Raw genomic sequence first — 22,998 nt, forward strand, 5'->3', positions numbered from 1 at the left:
GTCTTAACGGCTTTTATCAGTGTTCTCTTAATCATAAATAGAATATTGGTATAATGGAATCAACAAAAAAATGTAATTTTTTTTATAAAATAATAAAGTTGTCAATTACAGTATACGAAATGTCCGCAAATATTCCAATATGTAACAATTATAAGTTACACTATCGTATGTAGAGAGTTTAAAAAAGTATTACATGAATGGATGAAACAATAAAAATGATATAACTCTTTTAAGTCTTTGAATACTTAAGCTCATTATAGACATAAAAAAGTACAGAATAACATATGATGAAAAAAAATGTTGTTCAGTGGCAACGCAATGAATACTAAATAAAAGTTTGTAGAGAGGAATTTTCGCATTCGAAAATAAATTTTGTAGTCAACATACTTTACATAAAATTTTAAATTATATCTTTGGTAAATTCAAAATATATTTAGGGTAGGTCTTAACAATGAGGGTTATAAAAAGAGGTTTTGTGAAAAAACAAATAGAGTATTATATTACTTGACACCTTTGAACATGCTGATCCAATGAAGATTTTTAAGGTTTTCGGGTTTATTAAGCATTTTAAAATGACTTTAACAGTCTTCTTATTAATGGATTTTCAAATATATTATAATTTAATATTGTTATAGCTATGGATATGGTAATTATAGGGCCCAGATAAGTCTAGTATTCACAGGAGTGCGAGGAGTTGTCAAAGTTATTACTAGTTTTCCTATGGTTTATAGATGAGCTTGTATTATTAGTTTTTTCCTTACGCTTTTTTAAATATCTACTTTTTTACAAAAATTGCTCAATGTTAATTTTTTTTAACATTCAGAAAGCTTTAGACAAGGTAAGGCTTAAAAGTATTATATGCAAGATAATAAAGCGAACACTTTCCTCATATTTGATAAAAATTTTTACTTTAGCGTTCTAACCTACTTTATGCTGACTTCCCCCAGCTTTCCTTGTAATCACCTATTTTATACTCCTTCACGCCCACACATTTTTAGCCTCTATGTTATGACTGTTATTTACAGTAATTTAAAAATCTTGCCTCTTGCAACTAATTTTATGAATCCTACCATTTTTATAAAGTTGGTCGGCAAAGAGGAAGGTTATCATTAATATTGAAAGCATTAAGCAACTTTAATCTTCAGGAGAGAAAAGTAAACTCGAGTCTTCTTTTCAGGACGTTGTTACGGCGCTCCTTGATGAGGGACTTAAAATGACTAATCAGGTAGACAATGTGAATACGGTGCTCACCGCGGGGGAGGAACAAGAGAAAAAGGAGAGAATGAAAATGAGAATAGAGGAATTCTATGGCGGGTGCTGGGTCTATAAAACGAGCGAGTTTCCCGAAGTTCTCTTGTCTGAAGTGTCCTAAGTGTTCAAGAAGGGACACTCCCCAGCAGACTGCCGCTGTGTGCTTCTTGCGAAAGATATGAAAAATCTCCTTAGCCCTACAGTGGCCGCAGGGAGTCTCACAGATCTGAAAATTATTTTGTTTTCTAACTTTTCAGGTAAAAGTTTAGTGTGACCTGTATCTTAATATCCCAATAAAAAACGTGTTCAAAAATTTACGGTATTTTTTTATTTAATATAAAAGTAAAAAAATTTAAAATTTAAGGGGTCTGAGGGGCCTACTGCGGCTACTAAGTGTGTAAATAAGAGGTGCGACCACTGTGGGGTTAAGCAAGGATAACAAAGGAACCATAAGCGGCCATGGCGTGGATCATCCATTGTATTTAATAATCGCTTATGGGAATAAGTAATCTCATTGGTTACGTAAATACCAACATTCCAATTGATCTTTGGCACCGACGCCTTGGACATACTTTGAAGCGTTTGCTGAGGAACAATTCAAGAATTGATGAAGCTACTGTCTGGGAATGTCGCCAAATAACTAAGTTACGACGACTGGACATTGGGCACGAAAACTCGTTAAAAGCTACACAGACTATGAAATAGTGTACTTCGATATAATAGGACCAGTTACTCCTGCAGCGTACTGTGGTTATAGGTATGTATGCCATGACTTTTTCAGTCTTTTACAAGAGCGGTTTCTTCGTACCTTCTGAAACAAGAGAGTTATACTGGCTAAGATTTATATGATCACGTTGGTGTAATAATACGTCCCATTCAAACCGATAAGATAACTTAACATTGTGACCATGCAAAGGAATATTTATCCCGAGATTTCGTTGACGGATTAATCACTAGAGGTACCACTGTGATCTATATAACCCGTCCCATACCCAGCACGCTAAGGAATTGCTGAAAGGGACAACGAGACAGAATTCAACACAATGAAAGCTATGTTATATGATTCTGTCTTATAGAAGTACCTGTGGGGAGAAGCTCTATTATACAGTGCGCAACTAAGAATTGTCTAAGTACTAGTTGTAAAGTCCACTCTAATGCTATTAATTAAAAATTCACGAAAGCAGAAAAGAAAGAGCTTTCGTCTTTTTGTAGTATCTAGACCTTATACTCTAACTTACTCCGCGTGTAATGATTGGGGATAGAAGTATTAAAGGATTTTTTATTCGATCGTCTGGACCCGAGGGGATACTGCTTCAATAGCTGAGGCCCCAAAGTTTCTAAAATACTTAGTAAAGATCCCCTCTGATGAACCCGTTGTATACAAAAGTACACTGAATCCACCTGCAAACATGGATGATGTACATACTAGATCAGTATTTGACACGGCCAGTTTGAAGGTTTCCGGAATACACAGGATTCGGATAAATACCAAAACTCAATGCTGAGGATGTACACACCGAGGAACCGGCGCCCTTTCCCTCCGGTAAACCCGGAATATGTGCCTACCTACGGTCAATACTCACCCTGAAACAACTGGAAGTGCATCCAATGCTACTACACCATCTGATAAGCTTAGCGAAATTACTATACTTTCTGAAAGTTCAATTTTAAGTACAGCTGAGGGCCAGAAACGCATAAGTAAACGAATTGCCTCGCGTCGAGCTAATCTACACGAAAGTCGTGAAAAACGCACAAAAATTGATATACAACCCAGTGCACTTCTAATAATGCGTTTTTATCCCACGCCCTACTACGCATGCCAGGTAGGTACCGTAACCCGGAACATATCGTGTGAAGCCCTGGAGGTACGGATAAAGATAAATGGATAAAGTCCATTCAGAATGGATTTGGTTTTTGTAAGTCAAACCGGACTTGGTACCTGCTTCTCTACTAGGGGACGTAAGAAGATTGTCTACAAGTGGGCCTTCAAAGTGAAAAGTAATGCTGATGGCACTGTTGATCGATACAAGGATCGCATCTGTGCTAAAGGATACACGCAAAAATACGGAGCCGACTACCTAAATACTTTTAACCCAGTAGCCAACATCAAATCTATACGAATATTTCCATGTTGGCAGCAATGTTAAACATGGGAGTGTTTCAATTTGATCTTGATGGTACCTTTACTTTACCACCACTTCCACTGAGGAAATATACATGGAAGCGCCTAATGGCGTTAAACTGCCAAAAGGATAAACCTTTGTGCGTGTCCTCAAATTAATACATGGACCAAAACAATCTAGCATGAGGTGAAATGCAATATATATGCAGACTTCCTTAAACTCTTCCAGTCATTTATGTGGATCATCTAATGGAAAAGGACTCTCTCATTATACTCCTTTTGTATGTAGGTGAATGCTTAATCGCGTCCACCAGAAAGGAACTGAACGACGCGCTAATTTTCCACATCAAGTCAAGGCAAGATATAAAAGTACAAGGGAAGGCAACTTGGATACTTGGGATGATGAACCCAGCCTGAGGACGGAATTTTCTGAACCAGGAGAAATGCCTTCCTGATATTTAGATCATATTCGAGATGACCATTGCAAAGTCATTCGAGAATACTGGCATTAATGATGATACCTGCTGTACAGCCTTACAAAAGAGTTAGTCAGTTCTTTGTTCCACCTTTCAATTGGTTTCTCGGCTGAATATAGCGTTTGCTGTGAAGAGAGTGGCTAGGAAACATAGTAAACAGATTAAAAAGCAGCTCCGCCAATATTTAGATACTTGATTGGTACATGCGCTACATGATGTAATACCTTAAGGGTTTTGGCGATAGCAATCACTTCGGTTGTCTTAGAACCAGAAGAAATACGACAGGATCCGTTTTTGATGAATGCACGTCTATACTTGAAAAGACAACGGCTCTGTCGGCCATAGAAGCAGAGCTGATGGCAATTGCGAATGCGAAGAAGGAAGCCATATGGTTACGCTACTTAATGGTGGCAATGCTGACCTTTAGAATTGCCCGTTGAAGCGCAATACTCTGTCTCTGAATTATATTATTGTTGGAGTTGACTGATAAATTACGCGCTCATACCACGTGGTACATGTCAAGTAGGTTTCTTATATTATATGTCCGTACCGCGTGCTCTGAAATCCGTTTGCTATGGTTTTTAGATCACAAGCGCTTCGTCATCTCCGTCTCTGGTACAGAACGCAGATGGCGTTTACATAGGAAGTAAGTGTTTCAGAAATTGATGCAATGGAAAGAACTAATCTGTGTATTTTTAGTGAGACTCCTCTTCTTCCCAGTGTTCTTTTCATTTTCTGCCACTTTTCGACGTACCGCCAGGACAACCGGTAGAGGCGCAGCTATTTTAGTTAAACGAAACATTCAGCACAGGATAAAATCTTTACCAGCTCTGCCGAGCATTGAGGAGGGTTGAAGTTACCCTCTACTCAACCAGCCAGGAGCCCGTGTCGGTAATTGCAGCTTAAAGCCCCCCAGGAGGTCACTTACTGCCCCAGATCTTGGCGGCCCTTCTTATAAATTATTTCTTAGTTGTTGTATGAGGGGAACCCTAACTGCCACATCCCACCTGGAACAACCATGTCGATCAATCCAAATGGCCGAATTCTGGAATCTTTCACTGACAAGCGCAACCTGCGCGTTTTAGGCCCACACCCTATGCACCTGGCAAAGACAGGTGATTAGACGTATTAGATATCGCCGTTTTCTAAATTTGCCAATTATTAAACGGCAATGGAAGTTCTTTAAAAACTCTTGTTAACCATTTGCCAGTTCTTCTTGGCTTGGGGGAGGTAACGGAGTTGCTAAAAACATATATTAGAACATATACAGACTGGGCTCAATCCTCCAGGGTCCTTGACATGACCTTAATATTCTTCGCCTTACATAACGTTGCTGTTGCTGAATTTGAGGGCGTTTTGACCATGGTGAACCACATTACCACGACAACACGTGAAGTTTAGTCCCGCCCTAACCCCCCTGTCTGATGAACTGAAGGTCCTTATCTGCGAGTGACGACGCCTTATTCGAGTGATCACGGTTTCACAAACCCCACGAAAATAAATTAGCGCCTAAAGATTACACCGGTGTATTAGGAAAGTGCTGTTGGCGCACACAAGAAATTGTAAGAGACAAAATTACGTAATATATCGGAAGATAACGGTAACGTTCGCACTCTCTTTCTATGGAAGTTTATTAAAAATACAAAAACCAAGCGCGTTTATCACTTTTTACTAGGAGAGACGGAAATTGTGTGGCAAAAATGCTGACAAAGCGACACTTTTTGCTGATCCCCTCGCTGCTCAGTGCGCGCCACATGCTTATCAAGTTGCTGATGAGGTGCTTTGCGGATTAACCTTCTTTGTTAAGGCTAAGGAACAACTTAAGTCAATTACCATAGTCGAAGATAATTAAAGCCTTACCGAGAGGAAAGGCGCCCCCCGACGGTATCACCAACGTTATCCTAAAGCAATTACCAATGGTAGCGATAAAACATCTATGTTGCCTCATTAACTCTACGATGGCTCTCGACGCCTCGCATGCGCTGGAAGACGGAGAACTTCTACATATAAATAACATCATTTAGCTCTATGACTAACAATACAGTTAGCTAGGCCGTCGTATGACCATGGAATTAACCCTAATATAGCCCGAGTCTAGTTCAAGGTTGATTAGCCTATCACTTCAGCTGGACTGTATCAGAGGCCCAGGAATGGGGAATGATGTTATTTGTCGTCACTCATTAGAAAAGACCTCTGCTTAATCCCTTCTAAGAAGAGAAAACTTCCAAAGACAATGCCAATATACAACGCGTCAGCTTCTAAGGAGTAAAGCTAAAAGAATAATGGCCTGGCCGCTAAACTCATTTCAAAGCTCAAAAAGCCACTGGGGCCATATAAGCCTCGTCAGTGTGCACGAAAGGCCAGTCCTAGACATGCTATTAACGATAATATACGGCATAAGACGCGGGGATGTTAGCACCTGTCCCAGAGCTAAAGCCAAATTCAGGTTTTGAGTATTAAGAGCATATCTTTCGATACGCGAGTAACGCCGCTTATAACTCTACTAAGTAACGTGCAACAGTGAGCCCATAGCGCACCACAGGAGGGTACCATAATCACTTTTAATTTTTTTAATGTCATAAATGAGTCCACTCTAAATTAGGAAGCTAACCCCATCTTGCTAAGAGTTAAAATTAAGGCAGTGAAAATCCAGGAACATTAGCCATGAAACTGCCGAATAGTAAGAGGGATGACATGAGAGCGTACGGCACGCTATTTTAGCTCAAGGCGGCAATCAATTAGCTACCTTAGGTCGAAACACAAGTGTAGTCGCAAGGGCTAACGCCGAGGTTCCAAGCGTAACTTCATATAGGGTGTATCTCTTTAGACCGCTTCATGAAAGTGACTAGGGAGAAAAAGCAACCGCATCACTAAAGGGTATACAAACTATTAAGAAAGCTCCAAAATATAGCTAACGGCCAAATGCCAAAATAATATAGGCAATGCGCTCCCACTACGAGACTGACTTGCACTCTCTGACAAGTATTTTTAAATGATCGCCGACACGTACCTCGCAGTGGTCAAAGTAATAGTAAAATTGTCTACGCACATCCCCGCAAAAATGTTCAAGTCAAAGGTATAAAGGTATATATAGGTATAATTAGCATACGGGGGTATGGGTAAATAACGAGGAAAAAAGTACGATTCTATTCTCTTACACATGCTTTTTCAAAGCCTTAATTGTATTAATTGACCCTTAAAAAGGTTTAATTAGTGTTCTTACACAGATCTGATGATTCTTTAATGAGGCCTTTACTCGGAAATGATGGTAAAATATAGTATATACTAGTGAATAACGCCATTGTATATGTCTCTCTGCCTAGTACTACACTTCTATCGCAACCTTATATATGAGAAATAAGCACATTGAACCATGGCACACCAAGCACCCTAATACCACCAGACTTTAGCAGAGGTTAGACCAAAAATAGCTAACCTAGCAAAGTACTCTCAATGAGGTAAGATAAGCGACAGAGCATAGCACTAACAAAGACATAAAACAAAGCAGATTCCTTGTGATACACCAAGGACACCACGACCAGCATCAACGCCAAGCAAATAAAGGTCTATCAGCCTCTTGTCAGCCCTTGGCAAAGTAGCTGAGGCGGCCATACTACGCCACTCAAAAGCATCTATTGACACTAACCACGCCCCGCTAGAGCTAAAAAGTGAATTTCGACAAGGACCTTCCATGGCTTAACTCCTCCGCCCGACAGAAGAACGGCTCGTGCCGTCAATTAAAAAAAGGCAACAGGTACCGTCTTTTTGATGCCAAAAAAGAGTTTGCGACTTTAACACAAGGTTGCTCAACCCGTTGGGCGCCATAGCCCTATCTACTGTTCTTTTTAACGTGTTCAAAGCTTACGCTTTGACCGTCTTTGATATAACTGTGTACGACGCGCGCTCACTTCTAAGTCCACTAACAGCAGCCCGGCGACCCCACACGAGCTGGAAGTATTCGGGTCATAATAATACCGCTATTCACTTTTTTATTTTCCCGGTTACAAAAAGACTTGACGTTTCGTAAATCAAGTTTTATGATATCGCGCTCCTTAAGATTAATGCAAAGCTTTATAGAAAATTCAAGTCGGTTTTAACCTCAGTACTCTAAAACGATATAATGATACTTCCCCTGAGTTAACGGAAGCATTAGAAGATGTAAATTCTAAAATTAACCCTTTATTTTTTAAAAAAAAGTTAACGTTCATATTCAATAGAAAGCACCCTTAAAAAATACGTAGTACCTATAAAGATCAATAGCTCTTACTTAATTAAAAACCACCAGGTAATGCAAAAAGTGGCCGAAAGAGCTAAAAAAGCATAAATTAAGTTTTACAATAAGAATTTTTAGTGCCTAGTATTGTCAATATTATGAAACTTGGCTCTATTCTTTTTTTTATTTATCTTTCCAAGCAGTCCTTTCTTCAAAATTTTTTACTAGGTAATAAACAAGTATTAGAAAAAAAAAAAGAAATACCTGAAAATGTAATATGCGAAGCATGTCATCTACAGCTAAAAAGCTTTTAATACAGGTATAGTTCCTAAGGCTATAACTTTATCCTTAATACTTTAACGAAAAAAGAATTACAAAAGTTAACCTCGTCTAACAAACTACCGGCTAGGTAACTAAGTTATCCCAAGCTTTCCAGATTTGCTTAAAACCTTATTAGGAATTTTTTTTTATTTCTAAGGCTTCATTTAAACCGGCAATTATAACTTACAATATTACATAGAGATTGAGTCGAACCTGGAGAATAGTATGTTAAAGTACTCGACTCTGAAGTTTATTAGTTCTAGGATATTGAGCACTCGCTGATAGCACTTGGCAAACATTTTAAACTTCAGTAAGGCGGCAGTGCTACAACGTTAGAAACTTCTTCTGCGATTGAAAAAACTACGCAGTAATTTTCACTAAAAAGAGACCAAAATCATATAAAAAATTAATATTTTAAATTAAGCAACGCCAAAGTTCACAGACCTTGCGACCATAGCCTGTAAGCGATTGCGTTAACGGGATGGGAGGCCATATAAATAATTAAAAATCCCCCATCCACTGATAAACGAGAGCCCATCTTAGTTAAAGCCCGTGCCACCAACCAATTGTTGTAAGTAAAACGATAATCTTTAGTTATTAGGCATACCTTTAAAGACCAGGTTTTATTCCTTTTAGAGGTAAAAAAATTAAATTGCGGAGTTATATGAAATAGCAAGAATTTAAAAAGTACACAACAAAAAGGCTATCTATTCGTTTTTTTTAAAAAATTTAACTTTATTTTAGATTTTGAAGTTTTTAGAAGTAAAGCTAAAAAAAAAGATTACGGGAGCACCGAAGTCATTTCGTTTTTAGTGAATGAATGAAACGGACTTAACAGCACGGGGATTATTTAAAAATTATAAAGATAAATACAATTGCTTCTAGTTTGTAATTAATAAAACCTCTGTAAATGGAAAAAGCTTTGTAAATGCCAAATTATAACAAATATATATATATATATTAAGGTTTAAATATCCCGCGCTGTAATACATAATAAATTGAAGGCAAACACTCACGATATATATATATATGAGTTAGTAGGTTATGACAAAGGCAAAAAATCCCCCTTGAACCAAAGGGCTATCCAGCAAATGTTCGCAACTTGTGGACACCGGTCGGGGTGTGGATGTTTACAATTTGAAAGACCAGTCAAACCAATCTCCAGAGGCCACGTGACCATTTGCGAAAGAGAGTTTTCCAATTGAATCTTTATTGATAACCATTGTTGGCTCATCCTGCATAATAGTACATTTAGGGTTTTCTTTACTATAATTTTCACCCTCTACCCTAACTGCCATGAGCAAGCCCGTTGAGCTAACAGAGACGCAGGTTATATGTACATAGTATATTGTTGTTTATAATAAATTTTTCCTTTTTTATTTAAATAGGTTTCTCAGTTGTTAGATTTTTCGAAACCTTTGGACGTCTCTTTGTTGGAGTGTGCCATAGAGGCTTCTTTTTCTTCTAAAAGTCCCCAAGAAGTAAAAATTATTACATAAAACAACCACTTTTTACTTTATATGATAAATTATTTTTGTTATAAAATGTCAGATCGAAATCTGTAACAGAGTGCTTACAACTATAAAAGAGCATCCAGAGTCGTGGTCTCGGGCTAATATTATTATTGAGACAAGTAATCATCCCCAAGCGAAAGTACTTTTATATTTTTGTTAGTTAAACTTATCTTCCTCACACTTAGAATTATTTACTATTCAGTCTTGTTAAAGTCTTTATTATATATATTATTTTAACCCCTACAAGCTTTGTACAAGTCAATACTTATAAAGTTATATCCTGTGAATCAAAATTACTGTAGATTTTATTATAATAACTTCAGTATTGAATGGAGAAATGTTTTTTCTGTGGACGTAATTTCTTTAGTTTAGTTCTTTGCCTCACTTATATAATTAGAATATATACATAATAGAATAAACAGCTTTATTCAATTTTTTTTTACACGTTATAGTTATAGAATTTTATTATAAACTATTTAGTTTTTTGGATTACAAATTCTTGAGAAAACGGTGAACGAAAGGTGGAATCTTATTCCTCAACTGCAGCGAGAAGAACTTCGCAAATACATTGTTGGTGCCATTGTGAGATGCAGCAGTAGCATAGAACTGATGGCCGCCCACAAAGTTTTTTTGACGAAGCTTAATATGATCCTCGTACAAGTACTCCTTAAAACTTTTGTTAATATTAAAAACTACTGGTGAGAGGAATCCTCGTTACTCTACATTTAGTGTTGTTGTCGAGTGAAGTTACCTGTTTTTCTCTTTATCATTATATCATATATTGAATAGCAATGTAGTTATTTGGTTGTATGTTACTAATTGAATAAGGATATATGTATAGGTTTGAAGTAGATCTTGACCCTTTTAATAATTTACATTCTAACTTGTTTTTTGAGGATGCTTCGATTTATTTTAGTGTGATATCCAATAGTTTTTTGGGAATCAGCTTTAATTGCTTAACATTTAGATTCTCTTTAGTTTTAAAGTGTAATAATATTTATTTTGTTATTCATATTGAGCCCCCTTTTTGCTATAACTTTTCGGTTGTTTTTACCATACTGTTACTATACTGTGACGTTTATTTATTCCTCTGAATTACCTTTTTTATCAAGAAATCTTTAAGCACCTTCTATTAGCGGAGTTTATATAAAGTTGTGATGCTATACGATATTAACACCTTAACGGCTATGCGTACTATCTATTCCTTATTAGATCCTAAAGAAGGACTGGCCCCACGCGTGGCCAACCTTTATACCGGACATTGTGGCGTCCAGTCAGAAGAGTGAAACTCTTTGCTTAAATACAATGAATATCTTATCCTTATTTAGGTTTATTGTTCCCTTTTACTGCCGAAAGCTCCACTCATGTAGCTTTCTAGCGAAGAGATTTTCGAATTTTCTTCTGGGCAAATGACGCGTGTGAAAGTGAAGCGTTTGAAGAGTTGTATTGCATCCGAGTTTTCTTCTGTGTTTAGTCTGTGCCTGTTTGTGTTTGAGAACTCTACACACGTGGAACTTTTAAATACCACTCTGAACACGCTGCTGAAATTTCTTAGTTGGATTCCTCTTGGCTACATTTTTGAAACCAAGTTGCTGGAGATCCTTTACAATGTTAGAGTGTTATTATCTTTGTTATTTTAAGCAAACCAGGAGCTCAAACTTTATATTTTTTTTCTTAGTTTCTAACGCACGATCAACTTCGTAACAATTCCATGAAATGCCTTATTGAAGTTGCCTGCGTTAAAGTTAACAGTAACGACTACCGGATGCACTTCGTCTTGCTTGCACAAGGTGTGCAGCGGATCGTTACTCAGGCAAAATCTTTTTAACTAGCCTCTAAAATGATATATAATGGTGGTGCGCAACACCTGTTGGTGGGAGTCACGCAGTAGTATACTTTACTGCTCTCTCCACTTCCTTTGGGTGTTTATGTTTCTCTACTATGTACAGTTGGTTCCTTTTGAAAAGTTGGCCGCCCTATACGAAAACTCTACTAACCAGAATCACGAATTTGTTAGCTCACTGGCATTATTCTATGCCTTTTACTTAAAGGCATATTCTTTATATCGGAGCTCTTATGTCCTCTACATACCTTTCTCTCGTGCAGGGCCACGCTGAGGTTCTCGAGGCCGCTGCAGAGACGCATACTCTGCTACTGGAGCTGCATCAATGGTAAGTCTGTGTATGTGAAAGAAACGACGCTTGCACTATACCTTTGCGCCCCGTGTAAGCTTGTTGGCGATCTCCGAAGTAGACGATCGGGAAATTTTCAAAGTTTGCTTGGAGTACTGGCGCTTCTTTTCCGAATTAATGTACACGGAGGCATCCCAGCCGCTCTCCATGGTTCTCGAGCCCAAGAGACGAAGCCTTTACACCAACAAGACTGATATAATGAATCCTCTGCGGCGCGTGTTGATTTCTAAGATGGTCAAACCCGAAGAAGTGTTAGTCGTCGAAAACGAAAATGGAGAATTGGGTTATACAGAGCGCTTTCCACCATTTGCTAGTTTTCTTACCCCCCCCTCCTCTTTCTCTACTTCCAGTTCGAGAGTTTATGCCCGCCCACACCGACACGCTTTCGATGTTCCAGACAATGCAGGAAACGTTGGTGTACCTAACGCGCCTCGATTTCGACAGCACCAAGTCAATCATGGTAGACATGCTTTCTGCCGTGGTGCTGTCCCCCAATTGGACTTGGCAAAGGTGGCCATTTCACTTTCCGCCATCTGCTTTTGGTAACTCTGTCGTCCTTCGTATATAGACTGAACACCCTTTGCTGGGCTATCGGCGCTATAAGCGGCACCATGCCGATCACGTGCATTTCCTTTGCTACGTGCACGGGTCTTTATATGCTCAATGGTTTTTTAGGGAGGAAGAGCAGTTTCTCGTGAAGGTTATCAAGTATCTGTTAGGCCTTTGTGATCAAGCCAAAGGAAAGGTTAATATTGCGAGTATACTATTTCTGGTAAACTTTCACTGTTACTTTGTTTTCTCTCAGAGTAATAAGGCTGTTGTTGCCTCCAATATAATGTACGTTGTTGGGCAATATCCTCGTTTTCTGAAGGCGCATTGGAATTTTCTAAGCGTTGTGGTTAAGAAGCTCTTTGAATTTATGCATGAAAGTCACGAGGTTATTCTATCTTTTGACATTGTGTTTACTTGCTCATTTCTCTATGTCGTAGGGTGTCCAGGACATGAGCTGTGACACTTTTCTGAAAATATCAAAGCAATGCGCACGCTCGTTTGTGACAATCCACGTTGGAGAGTCGCATCCCTTTGTTAATGGAATTTTATCAGACTTGAGGATCACTATATCCGACCTTCAACCTCAACAAGGCATTATCGTGATTATTATTACTACCATGCATGGATTACTTACATGGGCGTAGTGGAAACATTTTACGAGGCTGTCGGGCATATGATTGCAGCCCAGAACGATCTTCTAACCAAGCAGGGCCTTATCATGAGCTTAATGGAACTGCCCAACCAGTTGTGGTCAGGCGGACGTTCTTGTCCAATTATTTTCCACTTAGTTAGCTTAATAACATCACTATATAAGGACACACTGCATCAGAAAAGTCGCTGTGGACCAGAACGAACTTCGCAACGAGGAAGTCCTCAAATCCTTATCGAATGTTCTTCGTTTAAACATTCGGTTCTCATATGCAAGAAAACTCGGATGCACTTTTTACTTTTTTCCTATAGAGCCTGCCAAGCTATTGGCCACGAGTTTGTGGTCCAAATAGATAAAGTTTTTAGTCAAATGCTGACACTCTACAACGTGCTTAGCAACATGATTGCCGAAGCAGCAGTCGCCTATGGTTCTCTTTTCTTCTTACAGATTTTTTTTGTGTGTAGTTAACACTCTTTTAGGGGAAGTGACCTTCAGGCAGCCGTTGTATAGAAGGATGCACTCCCTCAAGCACGACTTCTTGTGTCTGCTAAAAACTTGGATCGGCCTCTCGAACAATTGGGAATACCTCCGAACTACTTACCTTGGGCAAATTTTAGGTCCCATTCTAGACGACTACAGAAGCAGCGCGCCTCCCGCCAAGGAACCGGAAGTCCTGCAGCTGCTTAAGGCCTTGTGTGATACTTACGGCCAACTGGTATAGCTCGGATGCCCCACTATGCACATCCCTTTTCATTCGTTCTGCAGATCAGTGCTTCTATCCCCATCGTCTTTGATGCTGTCTTTGAGTGCACGCTGGACATGATTACCAAGGACCTCTCTGCTTATCCGACTCACAGAATCAACTTTTACAGATTATTGGCATCCGTCAGTGGTCACTGCTTTCAAGGTTTTGAAATTGATTGGTTGGATGCATGCCACTTCTGAAGAAGACTGTTCCGCACAGCATTCGTTGAAGTGACTGCAAAGCACTTCCAGCTTATCATAGACTCTGTGGTGTGGGCAATGAAGCACGCTATGAGGAACGTATGCGAGTCCGGCCTCAATATATTGCACCATATTTTAAGTGGCGTTGGTTCCACCGGCTTTGCTCAGCAGTTCTATACGACTTATTATTTAACGCTTCTTGGCCATTTGCTTTCCATCCTCACCGACTCGACCTACCAGCATGCTTTCGATAAGGTTCCACCACGCGGTCTGTTTGTGGTGACTCGTGTTGTTATTGCTGAGCAGATGGCTTCGATTCTCTCTCTGATGATTGATGCGGTGGACGCTGGACGGATCCGCCACCCCTTGTCCCCTGAGCACTCCTCTAACAAAGAGTGCGTCCAAGCTTACTTGAGAGAAACGCTGACAGTCGCTTTTCCCACCCTTCACTCGTACACTGCTTGTAATCTTTTCTTTACTGTATACCCAATGATTCACCATATGAATATGCAAGTGCGCAAGCGGAAACAATCATTCAGCAACTTTTTACTCACTACGCCGACTCGGAAACTTTTAAAGGAGTCCTTTCCGACTTTCTTGTTCAAACTAAAGTTTATGAAGATGAGCGAGAAATTGAAGCTTACACACGCGATGCACAGGTCCTCTATTAATTATTATTATTATTATTATTATTATTATTATTATTATTATTATTATTATTATTATTATTATTATTATTATTATTATTATTATTATTATTATTATTATTATTGTTATTATTATTGTTATTATTATTATTATTATTGTAATTGTTATTATTATTATTATTATTTAAACGTAGGAACAAATGTTAAAGGTTCAAGAAAGAAAAAACTTGTCAGGACAAATTCCAGGCTTTGTTAGTCACCGTAAGATAGGAGAAACTCAACTTTACTAAGGAGCACTCTTTGAATAGGAAGAGATATTAAATTTTATTTATTTATAAAACTTTTTTGATCATTAACACAACCTTTTGAAAGTATTGCAGTAAAAGTGAAAAATTTTATCGAAGTTATATAGTCACTTTTAAGTAAACTTGGCTTTTCTTCTCAAAGGCGTCGTCTAGTTTTACACCCTTTGAAAAGTATTTCAGGGCTTCGCGTTTTCTACTAAACTTTTACCTTGTACCCCCTAGCCCACATAATTAATTAAGTCTACTGTGAGCCAGCAGAGACAAGTTGTATTTTTAAGGGCCAAAGTCGCTTTTTTATCTAGCTACCACATCTATAGACCAAATAAATATATTCCGAAAGCTTTCAAATATGTTTTTCCGCTTCGTAATAAACAATATTTATAACTCTACGGCCAGTCTTTATATTAAACCCTTTTTTTAACTTCCGAAGAAGTATCAAGTTCGCCTGATTATCAATTATTATGCTCGCCACATACTCATGAGATTCTTCAAAAAGCATATTTCTAGTTTAATGTTCTTTCCGGTACTTAGATTCGCGTTAAAGTAAAGGCTTACTCTTCATACAGTGATTTTTAAATGTGTTCTACTGATATAAAATATCTATAACGAGTCTTTATTTCGCTTGTGTATTCATAAGTTTATATATTACATGGGCTATCGTTAAAACTTAAAACCACTTTCTCTTTAATAAAGGATTTTTCTTAAACACACCCTCAAAAAAAGTTTAGTTAGTAAGAATCTAAATTTAATTTATTAGGTTTCTCGGGTTATTATAAGTGTTGTTTTTGCTTTTTTTAACTCATTTTCTTATTAATGTATAGTATATTTCGCTGAATCATAATTTCGCTTTTGCGTCCCTGACTCGAAAGTTAATTTACTTATTTAAAAAAATTTATAGTATGCTTTCAATACTTGAAATTAAACCATACATTTAAAACCTTATTAAATTAAAAACTGGTGTAGCGCAAAACACAATCAACAAAACGTAGAGGGGGATGCAATAATAAGGAAATCTTAATTTCAAATGATATATGTTGTTGGACCCTTAACCTTAACCTTAAATTTAACTATAAAGCACTACTGACAACAAATTACTTTATGGACTACTTATTAGTACTACTATGAAAATGTAGAGAGTTCAAGTCCTGAGTTGCAATTCGGTTCATTTTATACTTTGGAGTTTACCTTTTTTATCAATAACTATTACTTTTATTTAGAATTTAAAGACTATACTAAAAAATTTGGCACTTACGTTATTTGTTTCTGTGCTCTTAATAACTTTTTTAGAGAAAAAGGAGAAAAACTACGCTCCGCAACCTATATTGTTTTGATCGAGCTTAGAGTTTAGCAAGGATAATATTTACTATTTATAATTCTTGTATTTTATTCTAGAGCTCTAAAACGCACCAAAAAATTATTTAAATAGTAATCACTTTTAATTGTTTTTATTGTTTAGTTAGGAAATAAATCGTTTATAGTTTAAGAAATTGTTTAATATTTTTGTTAACATTATAGTTATAAATAACCTAATTTAAATTTAACATTAATTTATCTTTTATCTGTAACCTGAGAGTAAGCTTTCTCTGGCCCTACCATTGTGTTTCAAAGAGCAAGTAAGTTTTTTTCAATATTTTTATTTGGGGTAATAGAGTGAACCCTTATAGCTTGTAGGGTGTCTTTGACATAACTTCTTTTTCGGGCAACCCTTAAGTTCATGATTGTCTTTATTGAATATAACGCTTCTTACTGAAAAGTGCAATATTTCAATAGTACTGTATAGTAGACTGCAAAAAAAATGTATGACCTTTTTTTTAAAGGTTTACTTCAGATTGAATTAAAGTTAACATTTTTTACATTGCTTCTAACACTTTTCACTTTTAAGTGCTTATATACTAAGATTAAAAGTTCTAAGTCATCTTTATTCCTAAGTTTAATAACTCCAGTAGGTTTTTATACCTCGAGATTCCAGGTGTTCCTTTAATGTCCACAACATACCTTTTTTATAAGGCTCCGCTAGAGACTGTATAAGACTTTTCTCAGCGCTTTAAATTTAAAAGGGAAGTTAACTTATAATAGACCTATTCGGTAGATGTGCATCATTCTATGTCTCAAGTTTTTGTATCTGAGACCACAACCTTACATTTTAAATTAACTAGGACTAATTCTATAGGTTTCTGTAAAATGTGTTGTTGGATTTATTCTAGATTTTTTTAAGTTATTAAAGTTACTATTGACAAAACTATCGCCATTCCCTTTTAAATATCAGTATACTATTATTTAAGCTGTTATCTTCTAAGAAAACTAGGGAAGAAACTGAAGATGCCAACAAAGTCAGCATAGTTCCGAAGCGCCGATGGATTCGAAATATAGGGACATAAGAATTGTAAAAAGACCTGAAGAACCCTTATAGAACAACAACACACAGGTTGATGTTATTAACGCGCTATCATAAGTATAGAAAAAAGACTTTAATTTATAAGAATAAAGGTACAGGCAATGGTGTTAAAAAAAGTAAAGAGAAAAAAGGTTTTTGCGTAGACTTCATAGGAATAATTACCCGCTAAAGCAAGTTAAAAGAAAATAAGAAAAACTTTTTAACTAATTAACAAAACTTGGGTTATGAGCGGATATGCCTCTTAGATAACAAGTGCCGTTTAAAAAACAAGGAAGTAGCACAGACGCTTTTAGTAAAATCTTATAAATATTAATTAAAAGGACAAATATATGATATATGATAATGTAAGTGTGCTAGGCAAGCAAAAAAAAGAGAAAAGTACTGAAAGCAATAGTTTAGAACAAATCTTAGAGTTCATCATAAAAATTTCGTAAGGGTTAAGAAACCAAATCTTAACAAGCGTAAAAATATTTATAAGGTTTATTAATATTCTTCTTTAATAATTTATTATAAAAGTTGATAGAAAAATTACTTAATTGGTTACGAGTAGAAATAACGAATCCTCATAGACTACAGGAAATACTGAAGATGCCGAAATTACTCAAATAGTTTTAATCGGAGGGGAAATAGTAAGGCTAACAATTGAATTAAAAATTAAAATAATAAAAAATAATGGTAAACGTATTGTCTCTTATATATAGCTCTAAAGTGTTATTTGCGATAATTCCCCTAGTGTTATGTAAGACAAGTGGATATAAATAGAGACGTACCAAAGTCTTCCGCGTTAATGACCCAATTTCACATCACCAAGGAAAAAACTAAGGATTAGGTTTAACAATTGTACAGTAACAAAACTTTTCAGAAAATGCTCAGCAAGAAGCGTAGAGTGTAAAAAAACTCGGCCCACAAATATCATCTCGTTAGCACGCACAAATTTTGATATATATACGTCAGTTCTGGCCGGCATGCACGTAGATTTCTTGTGCAGCAGGTATCTCCGCCGCTCGGTTGCCTACCGGGCAGCTGGTCAATCATGACTGCTAGAGCAACCCAGTTTTGAGCGTTCGTCCTCTCTCCTCCCCGTTTCATGGGGGGTGGGGTTTATTCGGTCGCGGACAACGCCTTTTCTCGTGGTAAAGTGGCGCGTTAGTGACCCCACTCCGTGGCGTGGTCTGGTTAGGGTCGAGAGGGAATCTGTACTTAATTAAGGCTTCCCTGTCGTTCGGAATAATGCTGGGCGGCGACCACGTGGATATGTTGTTTTTTGTTAAGAAATTGTCTAGTTTGAGATTTTGCGTTAGGCCTAAGAATTTACCGGAGGCGCTGTTAAATTTTGGGAAGTGCAGCTTTCTCTCCAGGCTTTTTACTTTTTAAGGGGACATTCTATATGTGCATATTTTAGAGGTCTTCAATTTTATTTTGAAGTTTATTGCTTGTTTCTAACAGTTAAGAGAATGCACACTTTTTTTTTTGTTATATGTAGTTTAAGTGCTGACCGTATGAAAGTACATCTCTGTACAAACTAATTATCAGCTATAGGTATGGGATGCGCATTTTTTTACATAGTTCGCTTGCTCGTGTTCGATAGATGGCGAGTGCTGCGCTACTTGGGCAGTTCAGGAGCTACCAATAAGTTATTAGAGTTTTTAATGTTAACTACCTCTATTACATCCTTGTAAATTATAATATACTGTATTTTTTTACTCTATTGTTTATAATATATCAGTTTTTAAAGTTTAAACCTCTATTAAAAGGTTGATTACATTGAAGGAAGCTAAAGAGTGAAACTTTATAGAACTAAAGTTAGATTTTCAGTAAGATTTAAATAATTTATTTTGGATGACTTTACGAAAGTTGTTAATGAATTAGTTTAAACTCAATTAATTTAAGGGTTGTTTTTATTATAAATTAAAGTTTTTTTCGCCTACCATCATACTTTTCTGAAGATGGATCAATTTCCTTCTGTTAAATTAACTAACAAATACTGAGTGATGGCATCAGATGTACTTCCTCTATAGAATCCTTGGCAGATGGTAGCTATAGTGTTTTTTTGACAAAGTTAAGAAGTAACATGTGGTTATTAACTACAAGAAGAATGTTTAAGTACAACACTTTCGGTACAGTCGAGTTAACAGTAGTTACAAAGAGAAAGAGAGCAGAGGTATTTTGACTTATTGTAAAGAAACAGCTTTCTGAGGATATTTATGTACTATTAGTAAGGAGTGATTTCATAATAATTAATTATAGACCTGTGAACAAAGAGGATTGCTCACTTACTCGGCAAAGTAGGCGGGAGAAGAGCGGAAACTAGGATTTGACGGCATTGAAAGAAAAATGGCTACTCCATCAGTGAGTGATCTGGAACAGATGTATAGAACATTTGCAGAGCGTTCCTTTAACCTAGATTACACTCCACAAAGATTTCACACATAAATTTGCCCCTTTTAAGGTAGAATTGAAGGATGGGTTTTGTCCTGTAGGAATAGTTATATTGTAATAAACAATCTAAGGTACAGGGTGATTCATTATGAGTGGGCCATTATAAAATACTATGCGCTTGGGTTCCTAGCCATATAAAATTTGACAAAGTAGCATTGGAAAATTGTAATTTTGTAACCTTCGTAAAATGATTGAGAAGAGAGGTAAAAAGGACTTCAAAATAACGGGTACAAGCTTTTATAAACACGAAATAACCTGACACCATATGTTTTGGGTGTTAAATACAAGAGTTGTTACTTTTCAAACCACGCTATATTATTAGAGCTTTCAAGTAGGCCATTTAGGAAAAAATTTAAATTCATTGGAAGCGACATTGGAAGCGACATAAGATGCTTGCTTGAGAAAAGTTTTAAAAAAAAAAATACTTGGAGCGAGGGTTTTCGTGGTATACAAAGGCCCAGTGAAGATTTAATTTTACAAACAAACGCATGGAAATGAGGGAAGGGGAGGGGGAGGGGGAAACGGCCCTACTTTAAATGATAAAAATTACGGCCAGCCGCATTATGTAAACATTTTAATCTCCCTGATAGTGAAGCAAAATAGTAATCGATTGATTTTCCCTAGACTAGTGGATTTAAGATAAAGGAGCTAGAGTGAACTCATTTTGAAGTCAAATCATAAAAGTCTATAAAAAAATCCCAATGCAAAAACGCGAAACTTTTAAGAAATCCATTATAACGGAATAATAAATGACTGTTACGTAACATATGTAAGGCAGCCAAAGTTAAAAAGAAGCCCTAGGAACAACATGAGGATGAGCGAAGGGAAGGAGACTAAACAAGACTTAGAAAAACGGCGCGAATCAGTCCGGAACAAACAATTTCCTTAAATAAATATTCCCGTATTAACTCAACCATTGCTAACAATTTCACCCAATGAATAACAGTTTTTTATGGTTTACTGAAAAATGCAGAAAAACCAAACATGGAATTGGTTTTACACCCCACATTCTATGAAATCAAATTAATAAAGCAAATACGTAATAATTTTTTTGTATTCATAGAATAAAATTTCTTCGTTAGCGTTACCCCTCATTATCTACAACGTAAGAAGCTACTAAATAAAAAGAGAATCATTGTCTTCTCAACTGTGATGTTTTAGTTGGCGATAGAAAATTTACTAAGACTTTAGGACAATTAGGGAAGAAACTCTACTTTTCGGAATTATTAAAGGCCCCAAGCTTACTTGGGAGCCTAAACGTGAACTTATTAAGAGTTTTCACCGGAAAGCGTGGTAGAAACTGGTTAGGAGTTACTGCGGCAGGGATAGTTAAATCAACTACCAGAAAAAAACTAGAACGGAATAATTAAACTTTGGAATAGGTTATTTTTAAATGGTAAAATATAGATCGAAAACCGGTTACTGATTACTCAGTTTGCACACATATTTTTTACATATACATACACAATTTTATATATATAACTGTTTTACTAATATTGTCCACAACAAACCCATCGTAGCCTTTCACCGGCCTGTATAATACGAACGAAATAAGTAGCAACTAGGTATTTCTACACCTTCGGGAATATTACAAATATGAAATAGCCTGCGTGTTATGACACATGCTAAAGCACATAGAAAAAGGCGAGTGCGATATAAAGGTGACAACACTTGATTAAAACATGTGGTGGGATTCGCACGGAGTAATAATAGGAGATAGTTTTAATTTTATAATTTTTTAGAATAAATTTAACTGACTTATGATAGCTTTTTTTTTGTATTGTCTAGTGTTGTATTAATTAGCCTCGTTGTTAACTTTCGGTGCAGTGGGTCCACTCTTTTATACGTGTTCTTTTTTATAAAAGCTCTCACATTTGGACTCTAAAGTTTGTCGAAGATCGGCATTTAGTACTACACACAGTTACAGTCTGCATTTTTATATGTGAATTTTATATCATTATTTGATTTTATTAATAAAAGGCCCGAGTTTGGTAGATTATGCTTACGCGTTTAACGCTTTGGTTATACTTAACTCTCAGGGATTTTAAATTCGGCAAACCACTTTCTTTAAAACGTTCAATCGCTTCACTTGCCACTACTGAATCAAGCCACTAAATACATGTAATGTCTGTATTTTAGAACGAATTTAAGATCTAACTCTCTCGAGTGCTATTATTAAACTAAGACATCTAGAAAATTGATATTGAGACCAGATAGTGAGTGTTAACCTCAAGTAATACACAAACCGTTAGGACAATACCTTAAATAAATTCCTGCCTCCTTGATACAGGCGTGGAGGGGGCGACCATCTTAGGAATGGGGAAAACCTAACACAAACTAAACACAAGTAGCGAGAACCACTTGCGCAGGTACCCCCTTAACAGTGAACCAAGTTCAGTCTGACATACTCTCGAACAATTTCAAATTACTAGCCAGACGAGCTTAACATCCTTTTTTTTTTTTAATTTAAAAAATGTTTATTCATAACTTCACGATAGCTTTTAACTGTATATAGTTTTAATTCCATATATATATATGGGGACTTTTTAGCCTTAGTTAAGCATAAGTTTTACTTCTAAAGTGCATAAAGACTAGTTGCCCCTACGTTCAGAGAAGACCTCTGCTAAAGTGCGGAAGAGCAATTTAGAAGTGGGTATATTACTAGAAACCCTCATGTTAAATGAATTTCGGTAGTATTCGCAAAGATGCCTTCTAAGTAGAAAATTTATGTACCAGCTTTATTCCACTTTTAAAAAGTATAGCATTTCTTTAAAAAAAGGAAACTTTTCCCACAATAAGCAAACACTCTACCACCTACAGAAATAATAAAAAAATTTCAATAAAAAGTTATGTAAAATTGCTGTAATCGACTCCTCCCCCAAATCTGCTGTTTGAGAAAGAGTTTGTAAAGCCTGTTTTCTGAACCTCCTTAACTGGTGGAATAGCACGCGTACTGAAATAATTTCTTCTTCCTCCA

At 36.7% G+C, this 22,998-nt stretch overlaps 1 protein-coding gene and 2 long non-coding RNA genes across 3 annotated transcripts; 2 read left to right on the forward strand and 1 right to left on the reverse strand.

Annotated features, from left to right (window-relative positions):
* Nucleotides 1-8,230: 8,230 nt before the first annotated feature.
* Nucleotides 8,231-9,083, reverse strand: LOC135141145 (uncharacterized). The gene is made up of 5 exons (XR_010282335.1): nucleotides 8,828-9,083; nucleotides 8,571-8,760; nucleotides 8,448-8,511; nucleotides 8,327-8,396; nucleotides 8,231-8,271 (listed from the first exon to the last, which is right to left on the reverse strand). It is a non-coding gene; the product is annotated as an uncharacterized LOC135141145 (long non-coding RNA).
* Nucleotides 8,922-9,285, forward strand: LOC135141146 (uncharacterized). The gene is made up of 3 exons (XR_010282336.1): nucleotides 8,922-8,954; nucleotides 9,020-9,070; nucleotides 9,128-9,285. It is a non-coding gene; the product is annotated as an uncharacterized LOC135141146 (long non-coding RNA).
* A 196-nt stretch (nucleotides 9,286-9,481) lies between these two features.
* On the forward strand, nucleotides 9,482-15,172 carry LOC135141102 (exportin-1-like). Its single transcript, XM_064071956.1, has 25 exons — nucleotides 9,482-9,575; nucleotides 9,630-9,712; nucleotides 9,772-9,864; nucleotides 9,935-10,036; nucleotides 10,378-10,557; nucleotides 11,110-11,225; nucleotides 11,276-11,507; nucleotides 11,576-11,710; nucleotides 11,847-11,948; nucleotides 12,004-12,068; nucleotides 12,128-12,372; nucleotides 12,440-12,599; nucleotides 12,658-12,711; nucleotides 12,765-12,834; nucleotides 12,895-13,026; nucleotides 13,079-13,232; nucleotides 13,286-13,391; nucleotides 13,456-13,551; nucleotides 13,602-13,717; nucleotides 13,770-14,005; nucleotides 14,056-14,197; nucleotides 14,255-14,490; nucleotides 14,542-14,687; nucleotides 14,750-14,894; nucleotides 15,077-15,172. The coding sequence occupies exons 2-25, from the start codon at nucleotides 9,680-9,682 to the stop codon at nucleotides 15,170-15,172; spliced, it is 3,192 nt and encodes a 1,063-aa protein (XP_063928026.1). The 5' UTR covers nucleotides 9,482-9,575; nucleotides 9,630-9,679.
* Nucleotides 15,173-22,998: the final 7,826 nt, after the last annotated feature.

Source organism: Zophobas morio, unplaced genomic scaffold (genome assembly GCF_036711695.1).
Source record: "Zophobas morio isolate AGI-343-1 ecotype UQ-CSIRO unplaced genomic scaffold, CSIRO_AGI_Zmor_V1 ptg000042l, whole genome shotgun sequence".
Lineage (NCBI taxonomy): Eukaryota > Metazoa > Arthropoda > Insecta > Coleoptera > Tenebrionidae > Zophobas > Zophobas morio.

Excerpts from the sequence above, each read along its gene's own strand:
- LOC135141102 (XM_064071956.1), top strand. The coding sequence starts at position 9,680 with ATGAGCAAGCCCGTTGAGCTAACAGAGACGCAG. Across the intron at positions 10,037-10,377 it reads GTAATCATCCCCAAGCGAAA|TTTTTTGGATTACAAATTCT; the intron begins GTACTTTTATAT and ends TAAACTATTTAG. Across the intron at positions 12,600-12,657 it reads CCCAATTGGACTTGGCAAAG|ACTGAACACCCTTTGCTGGG; the intron begins GTGGCCATTTCA and ends CTTCGTATATAG.